Below are 23,284 nucleotides of genomic sequence, written 5' to 3'. Positions count from 1 at the left end.
GCATCGGGAAGTTTAAACAGTTTATCTGGGGCACCAGGTTCACACTACGGACCGATCACAAACCCCTATTAAAAATCCTGACATCTGATGGAATGTTGAAGGCCACTCCAAGACTTGCACGGATGAGTCTTAAGTTAATGGGATATGTGTATGATGTTGAATATATTCCGGGCAAAAAGAACATGGTTGCTGATTATTTAAGTCGTTCACCCTTACCAAATTGTGATGACTCTTATGATTCTTTTGAGTCTAATGAAGTTGCTGTTATCCATGAAGACTGTCACCAATGGTTAGTGGCCATTTCTAAGGAAGACTGGGAGTCGTCCTGTGCTAAGGATGAGATCTTGAACTCTGTTCGCAATTTTGTTACCAAGGGTTGGCCTGGAAAATCAAAATTGAGGGAGGAACTCAGGCCATTTTGGGAAGTCAGAGATGAACTATGTATAGATGATGCTGAACATTTGTGCAGAGGTGAAAGAGTTATTGTCCCTTGTTCCTTGAGGAATAAGATTTTATCCATTAATCATGAAGGCCATCTAGGCATCATGAAATTAAAGTCTAGAGTAAAATTATCGTACTGGTGGCCTGGATTGGATAAGGAGGTTGAGAGGTTTATCCAAAAATGTGATACTTGTGCAAATGCGGATAAGTCCTTGCGTGTATTTAAACCCACTCTTGGATTTAGACATATTTCTATGTATCCATGGGAAGATTTAAGCATGGATTGGTTGGGTCCGGTTGAGAATTTCGATGGCAACACTAAACATATTCTAGTTGTAATTGATAATTACTCTAGGTGGCCTGAAATTGAAATATCTGATAATTTTGACTCTAAGGTAGTTGTTGCTTTTCTCCGTAAGTTATTTCTACAAGAAGGTATACCGAGAAACATTTTAACTGATAATGGTCCACAGTTTAGGTCTGAATTTGGGGAGTATCCAGGCCTCCATACGTGCTAATAAAGATTGGGAAAAAGAATTGCTAGAAACCATTTGGGCTTACAGAATCACCCCCACCAGTACCAATTATAGCCCTTTCAGAATCCTTAGAGGTAGGGAGCCTTTTACTAAAGATAATGTTACCTGGAATTGCAAGAAAATTTGTGGGAAATGGTCTCCTGCTTTGGTACGTTCAAGACTGAGGAAGATTCAAGGTTCACACATTAGTGACTTTGGTAAGAAGAATGCCATTAGAGAAGCAGAACTCAGTGTAGGGGATTGGGTCAGAATTAAACTTGACACTAAGGTCAAGAAAGGTCAAAGCAAATTTTCTGATCCTTTGCAGGTTTTGGAGTTGTTTTCAAAGTCTGCCAGGTTAAGTGACAACCAAGTTTGGCATCACAATAGGCTGGCGAAATGCAAAGGGAATTTCTCTTGTTCCAGTAATGACACTGGTCTTACTTCTTCCTTTGAATGGTTATGGGATGATGTCTTGCAAGGTAGTAACACTGAGAGTGGAGTTGTTAGGGCTTCGTGTAGTGGTATGTCAACATCCTCTCCACAGCTACGTGAGCTATCTTCTTCTCAGTTGTCTCCTCCTGTTGCACAGCACACCTCACGCACTGGGAGGCAAATCAAGATTCCTGCTCGGTTCAGGAGTTATGTAATGTAATGATTATGTCTGTACTTGTTTTTTTCTCCTTTGTTAATATGGGAAGGGGGGCGGGGTATAGTAGTAATAGTAACCTTTCCCTTTTATCTCATTTCTAGGTTGTATTTGTAGATCTGTTATTTTGCAGTATTAATTGGCAACTTGTATTCTTCCTTACTATGATATTGTCATTGTGCTACTTGCATTATCTCTCCGTTATGATATTTCACATATGTACTATTATAGGAATTAAAGTCCTTTTGTTTTCTCTTGTTGTAAAGAAGGGAGATGTGGTGTTGTGCTCGTGGTGCATCATCTGGTTACCATAGCTCCTGATGATGCACCACATCCACACTCCAGAATGTTGTGGATGACTGTTGAAGACTGTACTGGACTGGGAAGGACTGTCCTGCTTGCTCTCAATAAATATATCTACAATTTACCTTCATCCGCCTCCCTCCATCATTACACAGTCCGTCTCTCCTTCTGTCAGCCGATTACAGAATTGTCTATTTAAGTCTCACCGTTATCTAAACAACATCTGATAATAAACCCCATAGTTTGACCTTTTGTGTAGTGGAAAGCTTTTCTGTGCTCGCACAAACGACCATACAAACACTCAGGGTGGACGGGGGAGCCTGGAAGAGAGGCGAGGAAACAGAAGATCATGCATTTCTGGAAAGAGGTTGCATGACTCAGGGGCTAATGTAACTCCTGCTCCGATCTGCTGGTTCCAGTGAGACGCGTCAGTGGTCGGATGCTTGTTCCAAGCAGGTTACACGCTCTAATCTCAGGAGAACACGTGGAGGCTTAATGTGTCAGCCTCAGGGATTTGACTCTTGTAACCTGCAGGTAAAGGGATCTAACCCTAGTGGGAACATTCAGTGGGATAATGCACCTACTGCAAGGATTCATTGCTAATTAAAGCTCACATTCCTGGTGTGCACAGCAAAGGCAAGCCCTGCACCACAAAAGAGCACTTTCAAATAGAAAAAGCATACAAATTAACACTTTTACTTCTCCAAGGCAGTGCCTTTGAATTCAAGTCCACACATATCTTCCTTCCCTCGCTCCTATCCTCCCCCTGCTTCATTCCTTGGGGCCCTCTACCACACTTGGCCAAGGGTTTGTCTGCTTTAAATGTGTCACTTACATCACTTAAATCAGTCCCTCTGGGTTGTCACCTATGAATTAGCTTCTCGGAATGCATGGTGTAGGTTTATACAACAGACTACCTTTCAGAAGCTTCCGTCCATTGCTATGCTCATGGCTGCTGCTTGCATCAGACATTGTGATAAAGCAGGGCCATAGCATGTTTCAGTTCACGGACTGCCATCTTACAAGTCCACGTGCTATATGGGATTTGTGAACAGATACTTCACGTATGCATTGCCTCTTTTGATACAGCACAACCTAAACGTGTTAGGTGGCACAGGGTTTTTACTAGGAGTGTGCGAATAATTCCACTCCACCGGCAGAGTTTTGCCCACTCTGCGTTCTGTTTGGAACGCAGAGTTCTAGCAAAGCACTGCCAACCACCGAGTGCAGAGTTTTTTCTCGTGTGCGGCTCAATAATGTTAAAATGGCAAACGGAAGCGAAAAATGTGTGGCCCCTAGCATGATTTTTAGGTGCAGAACCCTTCCTGGAGAGATTTCTCAATGTGAGTGGTCAAGGCAGGTCATGACCATTCAAATTGAGAAAGCTGCCACTCAAGTAGTAAATCTACTCTAGCAGCAGAAAAAAGCAGTGCCCTCTGGCATGCCGCTTTCTGCTGTTCGCAGTAATGTGCAGCACAAAACAAGCTCCTGGCGCAAAAAATTAGCACAAACAGTGTCACAAGTTAAATTCTGCCGCTCACCGAACTCCAAAGAATTGCTTGGAGTTTTTATGTAACTCCGTGGAATAGTTCCACCCGCCCCTAGTTTGCATTTTACCAGTGTTGCTGTATCATGTAGCTCAGGGCTGGGGTTCCCAGAATGCCCTTTTATACACCATGATAAGGCAATATATTCTCTCCAAATCAGTATCTGCTGGCACTCAAAACACTACCACTTAGTGGTCCTAGATAAGAAGCCTAAGTGGGTACTGGAAAATGCTCCTAGAGGTCACTGAACTTTACTATGCATTTCCCAGCATGCTTTGCCAATAAACAGGTGAGACTGGGTGACAGTAAATCAGATAAGGCAGAGGACCGTCTGCACCAGAGTTGATGGACTGGAACCTGCAGCCCCTCCTTCCCCAGCACCTTGGGACCCTCACGGGTGAGTAGTCCTGCTTAACTAACACCTGATTGACTGATTGATTATGAGAAGGAAGCCATTGATAAGTACATTTTGAACTTTCATCTTTAGACAATTTCAAAAGATCTCATAAGATCCACATCAATCTACTTTACTAAGACATACCTGAGGGTCACTGCTTGTTTTTCGTAGACTGACATGACTTGGCTCAATTGGATGCACTGGCGATCCTGATGAGAGATACCCATTGACTGTAACAAAAAAAGAGAGAAACTAAATTTTAAAATTTAGCATCGTGTTACAAAATCTACATTTATATAAAGCAACATGACAGATTAAATCAGAAATATGCACAGGGTGCAACAACTCCAGGGAAAGAAGATTCTAACAGGTCTGGTTTCCTCTGAACAGTTGAGGGATCTGATCTTGAATTTAAAAGTACAGCACACAGGAAAGCTTCCTCCTTTTTTAGGTCTTGGCCTGGTGAAAGCAGCGCATGCGTTGCTCTGCCATGCAGAGGCTTCTTGGAATCAATACGGATTCAGAAGCCATGTCCCATCTCCGTCTTCAGCTTTGATTTGTGCGTGTTGTTTGGCGTCACAAATTATGCCAAAGGCAGTGCAATGATTGCACCGAAGGCATGTCAATCCCTCATTGTTGTTTGGGCCAACAAAAGTGTCAGTCCAGTCACGGACTGTTCGTTTAGTGATATTCCACACCTTATTATTTTTACAACATAATCAATTCTTAATCAAGTGCTTTTCTTTCATTTATTTCTTTGTTAATTTCTCATATAATTCATGTTTAGTATCACATGTTATTCAACAATCACTATACTTTATAATCTCATAATTTATACAGGTTAATAATCACATTTCCTATATATACATAACAACCACATTTTTTGTACATAGCACATCTTGATCGCATGCCCGATGCATTTCGGCACTACCCGTGCCTTCCTCAGGGGCTATCACTATAAAGAAAAAATAGAAACCATGTTGTTTAGCATGTGTGCTCACGGAAGCTCATATTATTTGAATGATTAGTCATACCTAATCATACCTTATGAATGTAGTGACTCTGCCTGTTGAATCTGTAATAAATGTACGTAGAAAACCAGTTTAATATGTTCCTGCTTCGTGACCAAAGGGTCAATATACCTTATAGTTATAAAAAAATTTACCGGCGTGGTTCTGAGATTAGTCTGCTAATGTGCTGTAATGGAAAACACGTGCAAATGATATATTAGCATAATGCCTAAAATTGAATTTACTTGACCTTGCTGGTCAATTATCCATTGTAGGTCTAAAAAATCCTACCTGTGGTTGAAATTCTTTACTTTAAACCTGAATGACAACAAAGAACATTTGGAGTCATTTGTGGGTTCTTACTGGTCCTGCGATTTGTTGAATCGTGATTTTGAGACCATTTTCACATACCTGTGATTATATTGTCCCGTGTATCTGCAAAAGATGCAAAGAATACCACTTGTAGTCAAAAAGTCCCTCACTGTTTGTGTTTGGTAAAAAACGCAGTAAATACGATCGTTATCGAAAAACTCACATTAAAGAGTCTTCATATCAATTTAATAAAGGACCGTTTCTATTTCCAAACCGATCACAATTTACTTCGCTTACCTAAATTCCGACGATCTCGCGACGTAACTGGGGGTCTTCTTTGCTCGTCTGTTTGTACAAAACTCGAGCCTCAATGGGTTCTTCGGTTAACTTTGTTTAGATCTCTGATCATTTGTTCTAATTCTTCAGTCGTGGCTTGCCATATCAAGAATAGATCATCGATGAATCGACAATACATCTTGATGTTCTTCCAGTTCTCAGTATTCATCAGATTGTCCGCCTCGAATTGTGCCATGAAAATCGACAATATTGTATTGTAATATGTATTGTCGATTCATCGATGATATATTCTTGATATGGCAAGCCACGACTGAAGAATTAGAACAAATGATCAGAGATCTAAACAAAGTTAACCCAAGAATACAGTTGACCTATAAGATAAACCATCACATGATGGATTTCTTGGATGTAAGAGTAACGAAAACCACCACCAGTGATGACACACCCAATACAATCACAGATCACTGCACTCTCGCCTTTCAGCGAACTCGCTGATGCAGCCACCGCGTCCCCGAGGTGGAAAGTATGGGTCGGCCACCTAAATAATTACTTCATAGCCACCAGTGAAACAGACGGAGTGGTAAAAAGGTCAATATTGTTACATTTTGCTGGTGATGAGATTTACAAGCTTTTTGAACATCTCCCAAACACTGGTGCCGCCAATGACTGACGCTGCCGTTACTGCATTGAATGCCCATTTTGACCCCCAACTCAACCCCCACTATGAACGCTTTAAGCTTAGACAAGCTAGACAACGCGAAGGAGAGTCGATGGATGCATACCCTGCGAGACTCAGGGAATTGGCTAGCACCTGCACAGAGGATGACCAAACCAAAGAAGTAACAGCGCAGCTCATCCAAGGGTGTCGCAACAAGACGCTGTGGACCCTCATACTACGGCAGCCCAGGATCACCCTAAAAGAAATACAAATTCTTGCACGCTCACATGAGCTGTCAAACGTCCGAGCTACAGCCACCCACCACGATCACACAGCCAGCGTAAAGGTAGAGCGGGCTGATGCAGTTCGCACAACGTCCCGAGGGGGAAGAGGTCGATGGCCAACCAGAGTACCACCGTGGACATCATGTGGATGGTGCGGACAGAAGAGCATCCACCGGAGAGCTGCCCAGCACGGGGAAAGTCATGCTCAAAGTGCGGAAGGACCTCAGGTTAATCGCCTTCGCGATTGCAGTCATACTCCTACAGGCGGATGACGTCCTAGAAATGTTCCCGCAGCTATTCAACGGGCTGGGAAGCATAAGGAGACCGCCCGTGAAATTACACATCGACAAAGCTGTCCAACCAGTGGCCCTGAGGCATCGACAAATCCCTTTTCATCTTCGACCGTTAGTCGAAAAAGAACTACAGAAGCTGGAACGACAAGGGGTTATTGAAAAGGTCACAGGCCCGACTCCGTGGGTATCACCCATGGTAATTGCGGAAAAACCGAAACAACCAGGAAAAATCCGCATATGCATAGACATGAGGATGCCGAACCGAGCCATCCGGAGAGAAAGGCATCTAACCCCGACAGTAGACGACATCTTGGTTGACCTCAACGGTGCCCAGTGGTTTTCGAACCTAGACTTGAACACCAAATACCACCAACTCATGCTAGCGGAGGAGAGCAGATACATAACCACGTTCTCCACACATCTTGGGCTCCGGCGCTACAAGCGATTAAACTTTGGAGTATCGTCGTCGGCAGAAATCTTTCAAAACACCGTGAGAGAAATACTATCTGGCCTAGGGGGTGTACTCAATGTAAGTGGCGACATATTGATTCACTCAAAGACTCTCGAAGAACATCATCGACGGCTGCGTGCAACCTTGCAGAGGCTAGCCAAACACGGTGTAATGCTGCACCGGGAGAAATGTCAATTCTTCCAAAAGTCTATCGACTTCTTTGGATACGTATTCAGTGCAGACGGAGTCAAAGTGGATCCCCGAAAGTCTCAAGCAATACACCTGGCGCCAGCCCCAATGAACGCGTCCGAGGTGAGGAGTTTCCTAGGGATGGCGACGTACTGCGGACGGTTCATTCCAAACCTAGCGACTATAGCAGAGCCATTACGCAACCTCACGAAGAAGGAAACACCATGGAAATGGACCCAGGAAGAAGACAAGGCATTTAAACAAGTGAAGGCTCCCCTGCTGGACAGCACGACAATGGCCTATTTTGACACAGCACATCCCACGGAACTGATTGTGGACGCCAGCCCAGTAGACCTAGGTGCCGTGCTTACCCAGGAGACAGAACTAGGGACCTGGGTCCCGTTAGCATTTGCGAGCAAAGCCTTCACCGCAACCGAGGCAAGGTATTCCCAGATAGAGCGGGAGGCGCTTGCAATTAAATGGGCGTGCAATCACTTTCACCTCTACGTCAGTGGACATCCATTCAAAGTGATAACTGACCATCAGCTGCTCCTGCCATTATTCAGAGGAACAGCACCACACCCCCCTCCACGGATTCAACGATGGCAATTCAACTGCAACAATACCAAATGGAAGTATTGTACCGACCAGGAGCCAAAAGTCACGCAGACTTTCTATCCCGCCATCCGGCCACGGTGGCTGAGTCTAGTCTGGAACAGGAGATGCAAACGGAGGATTTTATTAACATGGTCTCGCAATGGTCGTGTCCCCGAGCCATTTCAATAGAAGAGATCAAGGAGCACCGTGAAAAGGACGCATGTCTCCTGCAGGTGGCAGCGGCGCTGAGAGGAGGATCCTGGGAGAAATTCCTCAAAGACACCCAAGGATGGAGTGAACCTGACCGCAATCGTCTTGGCAAGTTCTGGAAAGTAAGACATGAGCTTAGTTCGACAGAAGACCGAATTATTCTACGAGGGTCATGAATTGTAGTGCCTATCAGCTTGCAGGAGTGAACGACTGTCCTTGCCCATGAAGGGCACCAAGGCATCGGACGGATGAAGTCCTGAATGAGGGAAAAGGTATGGTTTCCAGATCTGGAAAGTCACGTTGAACAAGTAGCACGTAACTGTAGCGTATGTCAGATCACAGGGAATGCTGAAGCTCCGGCACCTGTAATCACGGAAGAGCCAGCCCCCTCACTGTGGGCCTGGTTAAGTCTGGATTTCGGAGTTTCCCTGACAGGTGAGTTACTGCCTTCATTGTCGATAGCTATACCAAGTACCCCATCGTCGAGGTGTTGCCCTTCACATCATTTAACAATTTACAGCCTGTGCTGGAAAAATCATTTGCAGTGTTTGGCATCCCGCACGTTATCAAGACTGACAATGGGCCCCCTTTCCAAGGGGGGGAATTCAGAGACTTTCTAACTTGCCTCGGCATCAAACATCACCGGATAATGCCCCAATGCCCCCAGGCCAATGGTGAGGTGGAGCGGTTCATGCGCACAAAGTTTTGCGAATCGTGACAGCAGAGAGTGCCGACCCAGAATGCAGGCTACAACAATTTCTGAGGGAGTATCGTAGCACACGCCATTGCACAACTCAGACATCTCCATGGTACCTCATGCTGGCCGGACCCCGGAACGACATGTTTCCAAGAGCAGCCGGTGGGGAGCCGCCAACATACGACCCAAGAACAACTCAGATGAAAAGACAAAGCACCAACGACCGAGCCAACCGACGATGCAAAGCAAAGACCCGTGTCCTGGCACCCGGATGCTCTGTACTGATCCGAAACCGCTGAAACACTGGGAAATTCAAAACACCTTACGAACCTGGGGTGTGGATTGTGAAATCCACCAAAGGAACAGCAGTCACAGCAGAAAGGAACGGCGAGACAGTGACCAGGAACGTATCAACGTTTAAGTGAATCCCCACTCCAGTCACATAACCACCAATGACTGAAGGGCTGGAACCTCTAGATATCTCTGCGGAGGAGGCTGACGGCATGTCGGGGGCAAGTATCCCGGTGAGTCCATCGAGGCCCCAAGGACCCGAACAATGTTGTCCTGAACAACAGACCACACGTGTGGGAGTTCCAGTGTCACATAATCCAAGTGACACTCACCGTCACCAGTACTGTTTTAGGCCAAACCCAATACCGAACCGAAGATTGGCCAATTTCATGTGCTAGTTGTTTTGGTTAATTTGTTTAAATAACCAACCTAATAAGGGATGTAACGTTCTAGTGTTGCTGGCAGCGAGGGCGACCCGGATCCCATTCCACACATTGTATCACTCTCTGGCCAGGCGTGGCCAGAGAGCTATAAATAAAGAGGGCCGGGGTCGCTCGGGACTTTCGGTGCGACTAAGTCGCTGGTGTATCCTGTGTAAATTAATGCTGCGCTATATGCCATGTCCGCACCTAAATAAATACATCCCCAGTTTCCCTAGCTCGTCACAGGGTGGAACGCGGGGACGGGATGAATTTGAGTCTGCAATGATAGCTCCTAAAATGGTGCCTCAGCATCATACCCAACACCCAGTGTTCTACGAGGCATGCTACACAAACTTTCTGATCCAATGAAATGCTCGCATTTGGTTTATTTTAATTTGATTTAAATTTCTTCTTTTATGATTACTGTGCATATGGTTTGTGTTCGGTCATGGCTGCACCAGTTTCGACAAGACCAATTATGATTCATAAAAACATTAGGCATACAACCAAATTGTAGTGTAATGTTTATGAGCGTTGGAACTATAAAATGTAATTTGCTATTAAAGAGCAGGTTAGCTCGACAAGAAAGTTCATAGCAACCCATATTGTAATTAAAAAATGTATCTTGTGGCCTTAATTTGGGTGTCTTTTACTTCAAATGTAATTAATTTTACTATTTATTATTTTATATAAAGAATATTGACCCGCTTATCTCACATTAACTGCTATATTGCATTCTAAGTATCAGAAGTACATGTGGAGGAAAGAAAGAACAATTACATATTTACCAACTGATGCAGGGTCTTACATAGATGCATACATAGATGCTTGTCACCCTCTCCTTCACAGGCTGTACGCTCTCTTCATGCACTGACCCGTCTCTGGCCCTGCTACTCGCGCAGGGATTCTGTTTTCACACACACAGACCTGTCTTTTGCTTTTTTTAGGTCTTGTGGCGTTTAACAGCGCGTAAGCGCTGTGTCCGCCAGAGATCTATTGTCGCTGGGTCTGCTTCCCAGGAGACAGCACCTGGCTGCGCGCATTGCCTCTTCAAGGAGGCGATTTGAGCGGGCCACGCGCTCGCGAACGCGCTCAGCTGCTGTCTCCTGGGAAGCTCTAACACCACACACGCATGCGCATACACAGAGACACACACACACACACACACGAGCGCCCATGCATGCACGCACCCACACATACAGAGAACCCACCCCCGCCGTCGCATACACACACGCCACACACATGCGCGCACACACACACACAAGTGCACCGAGTGCCCCCCCGCCCACTTACCGCCACTCCGGACTTCAGCCGCCACCGCGGGGCTCTCTCTAGGGCATGGGAGCCCCGCGTCACCAGCACTGCTTCTCTCCGTAGGCGCGGCTTCTCTCCGTGGGCGCGTGCGCGGGCTTCCGAAGCCGGAAGTCCCACCCTCTCAGAGACGAGAGGCAGCAGAGGGGCTCGTGAGAGTCTGCTCCGCTTCTGGTATTGCGTATGCCAAAAAAATGACTTTTTCAGAAAGCACTCGTCTTGGTAAGTGAGAACACTAATTCAAACTAGAAAAAGCTTTTTTCCCGTAATGCAGCTAGCTGACATTTTTGGATCAAAGGAGTAACCGCTAAGCTATAGCTTTCGCGTGCGTGGGCTTCCGAAGCCGGAAGTCCCGCCCTGTCGGAGACGAGAGGCAGCAGAGGGGCTCGTGAGAGTTTGCTCCGCTTCTGGTATTGCGTATGCAAAAAAAATTACTTTTTCAGAAAGCACTCGTCTTGGTAAGTGAGAACACTAATTGAAACTAGAAAAAGCTTTTTTCCCGTAATGCAGCTAGCTGACATTTCAGAATCAAAGGAGTAACCGCTAAGCTATAGCATTATCTTTTTAAAAGCATTCCTGAAATAGGTTTATTAATGAAAGCTATGGTCTGTAGGTGCACAATGAACAGTTTACTGTAATCCTATGTGAACTCATGGCTTTTATGGAATAACATGTTTCATTCTTGGAATAAGCAGCCCCAAATGTAGGGACACAATGAGATTCTGAGTTTGCTTTAAAATTTGGAGAGACGGTTGGCGCCCACTCTCGGGGTGGGTGGGGGGGCTACAAAAGGGAGAGTGCAATACATCTTGAGGAGTGAAAAGGAGAGGGAGAAAAGGGAGACACAAAGGTGCAAGAGAGTAAAAGACCTGGAAAAGAGACAGAAGGGTAACGGAAGCAGTGGGAGAAGAGTTGGAACATGGATGCAGCAACAGACAGTCCTCTTAGTATGAGACGGGAAGACGGGAGCCTTGGAGCTGGATTGGAGGGGTGGTAGGAAGGAAAGCAAGAAGGTGATGAGGGAGAGACGTGGCCACAGTAATACATCTCTAATGGTAGTAGAGAGAGAGAGCGATAGGTGAGACCCTAAGCATGACTCGAGAACGTCCGAGGCCTTGGTGGGAAGAGACCTGCAGCAGAGGGCAGCAGCAACATCAGGTAGTAGGGGCCTGGGTGCTACTATATACAGTCCGTGATCGTTTCTGAAAGCATGTTACAAAAAATATGAACTATTCACAGAGCCACAAAAGTGATGATAATAAAAAATAAGTCTTGTACTGGGATTCAAACCCATGATGGCAGTGGCAACCTTTTTCAGAGGCTAAAAAGTAACTGATAAACTCTAGCATTTACTTTCAAACTGAATATTGAAGCGGGAGAGGGTGGGGGAACGAGGTCTAATTGTAATACTTAGTGGTGCATCTTTGGACGGTTCTTTTGTCGTTGATTTTATTTATGATTTATTTTTTATTTTTTGGGGAATGTGCTCCCAAAAGCCAAGCGTATATCCAGCCAACAATAGATACTATTTGGCAATACAAATCTTTTCTCCAATTATCGAAATAGACAATTCACTAATACAAATAACATGCTGCTCTGGGATTTGAATACACAGTGGCGGGAGCAGACTAACATTGTGTAGGTAGACGAGTAACTACTTAACTACGGTATTAGCTTCAAAGTACTCTGTTAATTGGTTACTAACTCGAAATGCGCTTGGTCGGCGCTTAATACAAAGTTTCTTGGTTTTTCGGGAATAACAGTTTACATTCTTGAACAACTCAGCACCTAACAAAAACTGTATTCTGACTTAGTGGTCAGATTTTGCTTTGCACCTATACATTTAACTTTCGAGTTTGGCTAGTGCTTGCTATCTGGGGGACATAAGAGAAGGTGCAAGAGATCAGAAGTGTTTGGACGTTAGCAGTGCGCCAGGAGCTGGCAGGACCTCATCCCCTTCCCCAAAAGAAAATAATAACAAAATAGTAGACAAAAATTCAAATAATAAAAGGAGACATTAGCTTAGGACCTGACCCAGAAATGCGCTTTAGCGGGAGCATCAGATATGCTGCTACAGTCCGCTCAGTGTCCTCAGCAATTCACTGTTTCCTACAAGGGGAGTGCTGGCTAAAAAGGTAGCTACGTATTAGGGGCAGATGTCCTTACTTGGCTGACGGTGCAGCGCTGTCTCAAGAGTCCCGCAGCTGCCCCAGGTTAGTGTTCTGGCTCTGCTCTATTGAATTAGGGTATGATCACAGGCCTCCACAATGCCGTGCTGCTACACCCCCGAGACATCCCAGCGGGCACAATCACTGTGTTACCTCAGGGGTTCTGAGGCTTCTTTGCTTCTCCGGGCTCTGCTGAGTGGATCTGGGGCACACTAGACCAGCTACTGGCCACCGTCTGACTGTTGTAGCTGCAGGCCACCCCACAGCATTGATGGTGCCCACTCCGCTCCTGCCGCATGGCCTACTGCACACTGGGGCGCCCAGGGGAATCAAGTGCTAACTGCCGATATGGCACACTACGTGCCCGCAGAGATTCCCAGTGGTCTTAAAGGAACGCCGACTGGAAGAGTATTCACCAGGGGCAACATCACTTATTTGGCTGGTGGAGCAGTGCTGCCATAGGAATCTGGCGGGCCGGTTTCTTCCCCGCCCAGTCAAGGTGGGCCCCTAGCCCTCCGCAGTGCTGCGTCACTACCCCCAAAATATGTTCCAGCGGGAGCAGTCACTCCCCTTGGGAGCAGGGGAGTTCCACTGCCGCCTTGCCTCTCTGGTCCTCGTTGGTTGGACTGGAGGCACCCAGGTTCCCCTCCGGCGGCGGGCCGTCCCCTGCCTTGGGTTGTCCCCATGTGCTCAATATCTCTCTCTCCTTCCCTCTGTGTGTGCCAATCTGCTCCCCGTGCCTGTGTGACACCTCTCAGCCTCTCTTGTGTGCATTCTTTTTTGCTTCCAGCTGTGTGACCTCGGTGCCTCCCTATGCACTCCTCCTGGACTCTCCTGTATCCTCCTGTGTGCACCTATACACCCCCGTCTAAGTCCCTCTGTCTGCCCCAATCTGCCCCATCCCTCGTGTTGCACCACTCAGCCTTGCTTGTGTGCGTTCCTCTCTCCCTCCGCCGTGTGACTTCTGTGCCTCCCTATGCCCTCCTGTGTCCTCCTCTACACCACCTGTCTCCGTCTCTCTGTGTGCAACAATCTGCCCCCTCCTTCGTGTTCACCCTCTAAGCCTCTCTCGTGTGCAGTTGTCTCTGCCTCCCGCTGCCATTCACAAACAATATTTATATACCAATTGCACATTTTAAAAAAATTAATGCAAAGCATTGTCATTTACAATGCCAATAACTCAAACTTTAATGCTGCGAGACCTATTGCATTGCAAATGCTTGTTTAAACACCAAGAGAGCCTGTCTCCACCACCCTCACACATAGCGCATGTCCCTTCACACAGACATGTCTCCTGTCTCCAACAAGCTGCGCCTTACTGCCTTCGGCTCACACACAGAGTGCTCCCCTCTGGGCAGGCTTTAGAGCAGTCAGACGGGACTCTGATCCATAAACATGTCCCTGCCCCACACTCTGACCCGAACCTGCCCAAGACGTGTGTCCCTCTAGGATCTGCGGTCTGCGGCTAACACAACCTGCACACCACCTTTGCGCCTAGCAATTATTTCTGTACCATTCATGCGCTCTGTCCCATCCTTTATCAACTCCAGTCCTGCGATATGCCATTCATTCAACCCCAGTCCAGCATCACTCTGTCCTGGATGTATGACGTTACAACGCATACTTTTACATCGCATGCCTTTACAACGCGGTTTTTACATGGCATACCTTTACAACGCATAGTGCTTTGGGGTGCTGGATAGTGAATAGTTTAATTTACTATTCCAACTCCAGTCCCCGTGGACACTAGGGAAGGTGTTGGACAGTAAATTAAACTTATTCCCTATCCTAAGGCGCCCCCCAGCGCAATGCGTTGTAATGGTTTGCGGTGTAAAAGTTGCGTTGTAAAGGCACTGCGTGGTAAAAGTTGCGTCGTAAAGGATGTTTCCCCTCTGTCCTAGTACCTAACTGTCCCAATCATTTACTGTCGCAGCCCTGACTAGTACCACCACAGCCTCCTTCCCAAGACCTGCACTCTACCCCAGCCTTTTCTGCCCAGCATCCCATCCATCACTCTACCCCCTGCCTGGGATCTGTCTCACTTCCCCCACACCACCCAGAGTGTCTTCCCTTGCCTCTACCCTAGCCTTGCTCTGTGCTCCTGCTCATTGACTCTGTCCCATCATTCAAGATCCCCCAGTCTCAGTCTGTCCACAGTGCTGCGACAGCCCTGTCCCCGGACGTCATCCCTTCACTCTTCCCTCAACCCTCCCCTACCGAAACCCCTTCATTCACCTGTGTCAGTGCTTTCCTCTGCCATCATTCGGTTTTTGGCGACGGTCTGTTTTGGCCTCTGACCTGCCCAAGAATATTTATTGCATTTTGGGTTGGTGCAGATATTGCCAAAGTTCCCCGGAATGTGAAGGCTGGATTACCTAAAGGAAGAACTAACCAGCTGTATTTTTTCTCACTAAAGCTATCACTATTACCACTAAATATTTTGGCCCTGGGTCACCGCTGGGTGAAACGTGTGCTGAATTATTGGGTGGATTTTAACAACTGGATTTTGCAATAGGTGGGATATACAGCTTTTGCCAGCTGGGCATTTCCTGGAAGTGCTCCCAGGGTGACCGCCCACTGCCCCCGTGTCCCTTCCACCCACAAATAAGTTGTTGTTTTACCGAAAAAAGACTTCTCTCAAGTCTTTAGAACGGAGTTTATTTTTTGCCAAAACACTTCAATCTGCGCAGTTTTGATTTCAAAGTGGGTCGGTGAATGGCCTCCTTGTGGGAGCGGTCCTGCGCTGAGGCATTTTTCGGGTTTTCGCTGTGCCTTTTGAAGCGGAATAAATGCAATTGAGTGTTTTGCACAAGCACCTATTACATTACATTACACAAGGTCAGATCCAGCGTATATTTTGTATGTATGCATTTATTTATTTACTTATGCTGGAACGTGCATTGCTAAACACTTATAAGGTCCCAAAGGCCACTGCAAATCAAAACACACAGGTAACAAATACAATTCTAACAACATAAAATCACAACATATCACATACAAACACTCAATAATACATAACTATAATACAATACCATTAGCAATGCAAATGGCTTTAACAAAGGCGAGACCTATTGCATTTCCAATGCTTGTTTCAGATTGATTTCGAAGAGCCAAACAGCCAAGCTTGTCCTTTCAAAACTAGCGTTCTATTGGTAGACAATCCTAAGCTAATGCAAATGCTTGGTGAATTAAGTATGAATACCTACCTAAACCAAGAAGCATGTTATTTAGAATTTTAAGCAGTCTTACTTTCAAGCTTGATAACCTCATTGTTTTCAGTACTTTTCACATTCATTAGTCAAACAATGTTTCTTTTGCAGTTAAATGTCAGCAAGATATCTTAGGATACTAGTGTTTTAATCTAATGTCTGTTCAGCAAGCAAGAATACTACTGTTGTCTGAAGTTAAATGTGCCCATAATGTCTCCAATTACCGTCATAAAATACCTTCACAGGTGTAACAGCCAGTCATAGGCTCTAAACACCATTTATTTAACATGCTAATAGTGTGCAGCAGAACCACCCATCCTCACCCATTTTATTATTATTTATTTATAAGTTTTATATAGCGCTTGCTAGACCCGAAAGTATCAGAGCGCTTTACAAAATCATGACCAGACAATACAGTAAAACAGACATGAGAATACAAATGAGGAGAGAATTCAAAATAGAAAAATTGTAAAAATCCAAGAGTTAAAAGCAGTACCAAAAGCAATAGAAGCAATTTGAGAGGATTTAATAGACAGCATAAAACAGATAAACAGCCTATGGTCGTCAGGACTAGATCAGTACACACAATAAATTAATCCAGGTCAATAACCTAGGAGTTTGAGTATTTGTTGAGGAGGAGTTGTGTCAGGTTTCTTTTGAAGTTAGGGAAAGAGGGGTTGCATCAAAGCTCACAAGGTAAAGAGTTCCAAATGTTCGGAGCATTGCCGGAAACAGAGCAATACTTGGTTGTTGATTTTTTTTAGATTAGGAGGTATGAGTAACAGAGCGTTAGAGCTTCTCAAAGATCTGGTAGACCCAACTTTCATTAGCTTGTTTTCAAGGTAGTTGGGAGTGTGTGAGTGAAGTACTTTGTTGATGATGCAGGCAGACTTGTAAGTACATCTTCCTTCAATGGGTAGCCAGTTTAGGCTCTTGAGGGCAGGAGTGATGTGTTCAACACGTTTGATGTCTGAAATGAGCCGGGGCCAAGTTAAGAACTGATCTAAGGGGTGCGAGGTGAGATTTCGGCATCTCTGTGAGAATGGCATTACCATAGTCTAGTTTGGTAAGAACCAAGGATTGCACCACAGTCTTGAAATCATCGGTGGGAATGAAAGGTGTTATATACTTAATGTTTTTTAGTGAGTACAGCGCTCCTTTAGCTTATTTTTTGATGTGTTCTTTCATTGACAGGTTTTTGTCCAGGAAGAAGCCTAGGGACTTTGCGGAGTTGGATATAGTGAGAGAGCAATTTAAGGTGTTCAGGTTGTTGAGCCATTTGTGGATTGGAGGGTGGTTGCATTTGGGGGCGAATAGAAATACTTCAGTTTTGATGGGGTTTAGCTTTAGGTGATTAGAGCAAACCCAGGATTGTAACGCGATTAGTGTGGCGTTAAGATGTCGAATGTCACTGGGTGATTTGATTTTGTAATAAAGTTGTGGGTCATCAGCATACAGGTGATATTTGATCCCTGCCTGCTTCAAGATGACCGTCAGGGGTTCCATGAAGAGATTGAAGAGGGAGGGGGGTAGAATGCAGCCCTGCGGCACTCCTAGATTGACCAGTGAGGGTTTAGAAAGACATGAGTTGATTTTGATTTGTTGCGAATGATTTTGTAAGTAAGATGTGAACCATAATAAAATGGTGCCATTGGTGCCAAAGCGACACCTCAGAGATTCAAGTAGGGCTGGGTGATTAACAGTATTGAACGCCGCCAATAGGTTAAGAAGGATAAGAAGGATAAGTAGGCAAGTGACTCCCTCGTCCAGGGATCTGTGAATGTCATCAGATATATTGAGCATATGTTATATCTTAAGAGGCTTTTGGCACCAGTATTTTCCCATCCACTCCATGAATGACATTGTGTCATCAATCCCATTTAGAAATTAATCTAGCACCCTGAACCAACCTCTCATGGTGCATCAAAACCACCTCTAAGCACCACAGTCAAAGAACACAATACTACCAGAGCTTTAAGGTTTCCCAGTGTTGGACCTGGCCCTTTTTGCAGATTTATCCCCACATGTTTTGCCTTTCTGGCCCTGTTTTTGTTGGCTATAGGATTCTGGGTACTTTACCAATGCTGATCAGTGCAAAAGTGCAAATGCTCTCTGTGTAAATTGTTAGTATGATTGGCATATTTGATTTACTGGTAAGTCCCTAGTAAAGTGCACGGGGTGTGCCAGGGTCTGTAAATCAAATGCTACTAGTGGGCTTGCAGCACTGGTTGTGCCATCCACTAGAGTAGCCCTGTAAATGCGCCTCAGATCTACCAATGTAGTGACTGTGCGCACAGTTTGAAACTGGCAAGTGCACCCACTTGCCAGGCCCAAACCTTCCCTTTCCTTTCACGTGAGACACCCCTAAGGTAGGCCCAATGTACCTCCATTGGAAGTGTATGTGAAAGGTAGGACATGTACTGGTGTGTGAGACATGTCTTGCTACTGAAATACAGTGTTTCATTTTTTTCACTGTTACCATTCTATGTGTCTCTGACTGTATATTCAGAGTCTAGTTTTGGAGTGACAGGAGCTGGGAATGTTTATTCAATCTAGGCAGTCTCAAGGGGGGGGGTTTGAGGTGTGTCTTGCCTTGCCTGGATGACTCATAGCTGGGTTGAATTGACCTGGTCTACATTTAGAGTGGTGGGAGGAGTTTCTATTGGACCTGAATAGGCAGTGCCTCCTTTGCACAATGCGGTCCCCACCCCCTGTGGCCATTCTGCACCAATTAGGACAGGACTGATTTTAACTGGGTTCAGAGATGTATGCCACAAAGAGAACAATGAAAAATGGGATATAAGTATGATACCTAAACCACTTGATTTTATATTACTTCAAGAAACAAGAGTATCCTGCCTAGAGAACAGCTGAAGAGATGTGTGGGGAGAGCTTCCTTTTCTGTCTGAGGAGTGGGTTTACCTGCAGTAGCGGTTTTTGTCTGTGCTGGAGGAAAAGGACTAAATATTTTTGCCCTGCTGTGTTATCCTGCTTGTGAAGAATCTCCAAGGGCTCGTGTGTGCTGGCCTTCTGTTGGAAGTCTCAGGGAGATAAAATACTTCAGAGAAACATGCTTAATTTAAAAGGAACCTGCTTGGGAGGGGATCTGGAGAAGCTGTGTGAGGAGCATTGTCCCTGACGTGTGTGGGGTAGGACAGCCTGCAGTGGCTGCTCCTGACTGTTCCTCACCTTTTTAAAGAAAGCCTGCAAGAGCACTTTTTATAACAGCCCAGTACTTGGTGAGGGGTTTTATTTCTGTTACAAACCAGGGCACTGTGCTGACCAAATTTAGAACATGTGGAGCTTTTAGAAATGGGGGGCTCTAGTTGGCAGGATGTTACCCTGTCCAAGTAGGGACCCTTTCTCCTAGTCAGGATACGGGGGATACACTCATAAAATAACCTCTGCTCACTCCCTTGGTAGCTTGGCACGAGCAGTTAGGCTTATCTCAGAGGCAGTGTGTAAAGGATTTATGTTGGAATTGTCCCTTTGTGCAGGGTCATCCCCAAACCTTTTGCCTCCTATTTGTCTGACCCTGTTTTTGTTGGCTATAGGATTCTGAGCACTTTACGGATCAGTGTTAAAGTGCATATGCTCTCTGTATAAATTATGATGTGATTGGTTATCCATGATTGGCATATTTGATGAACTGGTAAGTCCCTAGTAAAGTGCATGATCTGTGCCAGGCCCTGTAAATCAAATACTACTAGTGGGTTTGCAGCACTGGTTGCGCCACCCACATGAGTAGCACTGTAAATGTGTTTCAGACATACCATTGTAGTGTCTGCACATGCAGTTGTAAACTGCCATGTTGCCCTGGTAAGTGCACCCTCTTGATAGGCCCAAACCTTCCCTTTACTTAAATGTAAGGCACCCCTAAGGTGGGCCCAAGGTATCCCCATGGATAGGGTGCAGTGTATGTGAAAGGTAGGATATGTACTGGAGTGAGTGACGTCCTGATCGTGTCATACTGTCTATTTCGTTTTTCACTATTGAAAGGCTATCTGTCAAATAGGCTTATCATTGAGGCTGCTCTGTAACATTTTACATGTGTAGCTTTCCATAGGGAAAAGATAGAAAATGGAGTTTAGGCTCTCTGAACTCAGAATTTATTCATGCACCTTTTGGTAAAGGTGTTTTTTTAAATTCTATGTTTAAAAAATGCCACTTTTAGAAAGTGCAGAACACAAAACAATGAACCCGGCTCTGTACTACCGTAAACTCCTACTACTCAAGGAGTAACGAACAGTCAACTCATCTGTCCGAATGGAATTTTTATTAGACCATTCCTGTTACTTTAAAAGTTAATCAAAAACATTTTTTTTTTTGGACTGAAAAAGAAACACAGACTTATCAAATTCACACATGAACTTACATGTATATAGAATTCACAATAACATACACCTAAAGATAAAAATGGACTTCGACACTGTGAAAAAATTATTAGTAACAGCTTGCAACATGACAAAATCAGCAAATGAATTCATACATTAATCTGATGCAAAACACACTTTCAGAAAAATGAACATCATATACAAAATTTAGTAATAAACATGAAAATATCCAATGTTATGAACCACGTCATTCCAGCTCCAGTGTCAAAAAAGTATCTGAATAGTGTATCAATCCTTTACCGTCAAACGACACCATCCATTGGGACAACTCATCAAATTCATGGCCTTCAATCTTATCTATATAGCGCTATGGTTGCGCTATATAGATGACATCTGGTGCTTGTGGAATGGGTCTAAGGAAGAGTTGGAAAGTTTCTATGGCTGGCTAAACACCCGCCATCAGGATATTAAATTTACATTGACCATGAGTAGTACAAAGCTGATGTTTTTGGACGTTGAAGTGGCGCCTAACGATAAAAAGTTAACTACTACTTTGCATAGAAAGGCAACTGATAATAATACCATCCTTCACCATACATGTGCTCGTATGGACAAGTATTAAGAATACGCCACAACTGTTCATCAAAATCAGATTTTGAACACGATGCGGCGCTATTTAAAGAACAGATGATCCTTCGTGTGTACCCAAAAAAGCTCTTGAAGCACTCAATAAAGAGAGCGTGGTACTCGCCTCGGGAAGATCTTTCAAAAAAGAAGGAGAAACCACCATTGGAAGGTATTATTTGTGCGGCCATGTTTGGTCTAGATACAAACAGATTCAGGCAAGTTATGATAAAAAATGGGCACTTGCTTGAAAAATTAGAATGCGGCTTTCCAAAATCCCTGTTCGCAATGAGAAAAAACAAGGGTATTGGTCAACAACTAGTACGAGCAGACATCTTTCCCATCCAAAATAAACAGTCTTTAAGATCCCAATGGCAATTAAATCCTGTTGAGGGCCATCATAAATGTGGAACGTGTGCAGGTTGCGATTCAACCATTGAAGGTGTTGAATTTTCCCATAATGGTACCAACTGGCGCCATTCAGAATTCACTAATTGCAAATCAAAAAACAGTGTATGCAATTGTCTGCCCGTGTCCCTTACTATTTATTGGCAAAACAAATCAACAAATAAATGAAAGGATCACAAAGCACAGTTCTAGGATTAAAAATAAAGTGTTGACTGCCCATATGGTGCAACACTTTATTGACAATTCCCATACTGAGAAGGATTTTAAATGGACGGTTTTGTCTAGCTTTGAAACAAGTAAACGCTATTTTGACATTGATGCTGCATTATTGAGAAAGGAAGCTTATCTCATTTTAAAATTTGATAGTGCCTCCACGGGATTGAATGGTATGACTGAATTATCTAGAGTGTAGTGTGTATACTAGAAATCCATATAGCAATTCATGAGCATTTGCAAAAAGAGGGACTTTAGAGTGTTTTGATTGGGCAAAATCCCTTTTCCCATGAACAATGGCTCTCCAAACAGGAAGTGCTCTGGTTTGAGATGCCGATTTGAGTCACAACCAGCATGGTGCACAAGTTGAATATTCCTTCTCGTTTTTGAGTGAAAAGTAAGTCACTGTTTTGCCCCTGTGATTGTTTGGTTAAAATTACAATACTAAAAAACATACGACTGTGTGCTTAAATGCGCTTACATTTGTACTTCTTATAGATAATACCCGTGAAGGAAAGCACGCCTGTATTTGAGCAAAAGGATAGTCCATTATAGCTAGAGTTTTGAATTGGTGAAGATGCGGTAAAGTAAGTCCGCTTGTTAGTGTTTTAAAGTGCTTCATGCTTTTTGCCTGTTTGGATACATTGTTAAATGAGGACAAAATATCGTTTTTTTATTTGTAGAATAAAGAGTCTTTAAGGAGCTCAGTCCTGCCCATACTCTGCAGTAAAGGTACATATCTTTTTTGGTGCTTCCCTCTGGGGTTGTAAGTCGAGAGTGGAAGTAGATATATTCAATACTGGTTCTTTCTTTTCAGAAATGTATACTGGCAAAGTGTTAAGGGAGCCTCGTAGGCAGTAAGATAAACTAGTCCAGTGGCAGAACAGCCCAAAACTCTTGGAGTAAACGAGCTGGAGCGGCTGCTCCAACTCTAGAAAACAGGTCCTCACTAAGTTAGTTACATGTACAAGAGAGAGAGTCAGTTCGGGTTGACGCTGTTTTTGCATCATTTATTTATTTTTTTGCAGAATATCCGGTCCATTTATATGAAGCCCTGATGATAGTCCCAGTACTATTCACCTGGGTCTTGAAACGCGATGGCATTTTGTGAGGCATTTAGTTAATTCTGAATGCGGCGAGTGTTGAAGGAAACTATTGGATAAACTATTCAGATACTCTTTTGATGCTGGAGCTGGAATAACATATGTCAATCAATCAATCAATACATTTGTAAAGCACGCTACTCACCCGTGAGGGTATCAAGGTGCTGAAGGGAGGGGGGGTGCTGCTACTGCTCGAATAACCAGGTCTTGAGGTGTCTCCTGAGGGTGAGATGGTCCTGGGTCAGTCGTAGGTGTGCGGGGAGGGAGTTCCATGTCTTGCCTGCCAGGTAGAAGAACGATCTTCCTCCAGTGGTGGCTCTGCGAATCCGTGGGACGGTGGCGAGGGCGAGG

General features: G+C 44.7%; 1 protein-coding gene across 4 annotated transcripts in view; it reads right to left on the bottom strand.

Moving 5' to 3' along the window:
- Positions 1–23,284, bottom strand: part of GAS7 (growth arrest specific 7) — a 1,616,751-nt gene that overhangs the window by 615,574 nt on the left and 977,893 nt on the right. For all 4 annotated transcript variants that reach the window (XM_078654763.1, XM_078654764.1, XM_078654765.1 and 1 more), the window contains exon 4: positions 3,997–4,082. In XM_078654763.1, the coding sequence (XP_078510889.1) occupies positions 3,997–4,082 (86 nt within the window). The remainder of the gene's footprint in view (positions 1–3,996; positions 4,083–23,284) is intronic.

This window comes from Lissotriton helveticus, chromosome 7 (assembly GCF_964261635.1).
Source record: "Lissotriton helveticus chromosome 7, aLisHel1.1, whole genome shotgun sequence".
Classification (NCBI taxonomy): Eukaryota; Metazoa; Chordata; class Amphibia; order Caudata; family Salamandridae; genus Lissotriton; species Lissotriton helveticus.
The sequence above is the reverse complement of the archived record's forward strand: the minus strand, read 5'-3'. Positions and strand labels throughout refer to the sequence as shown.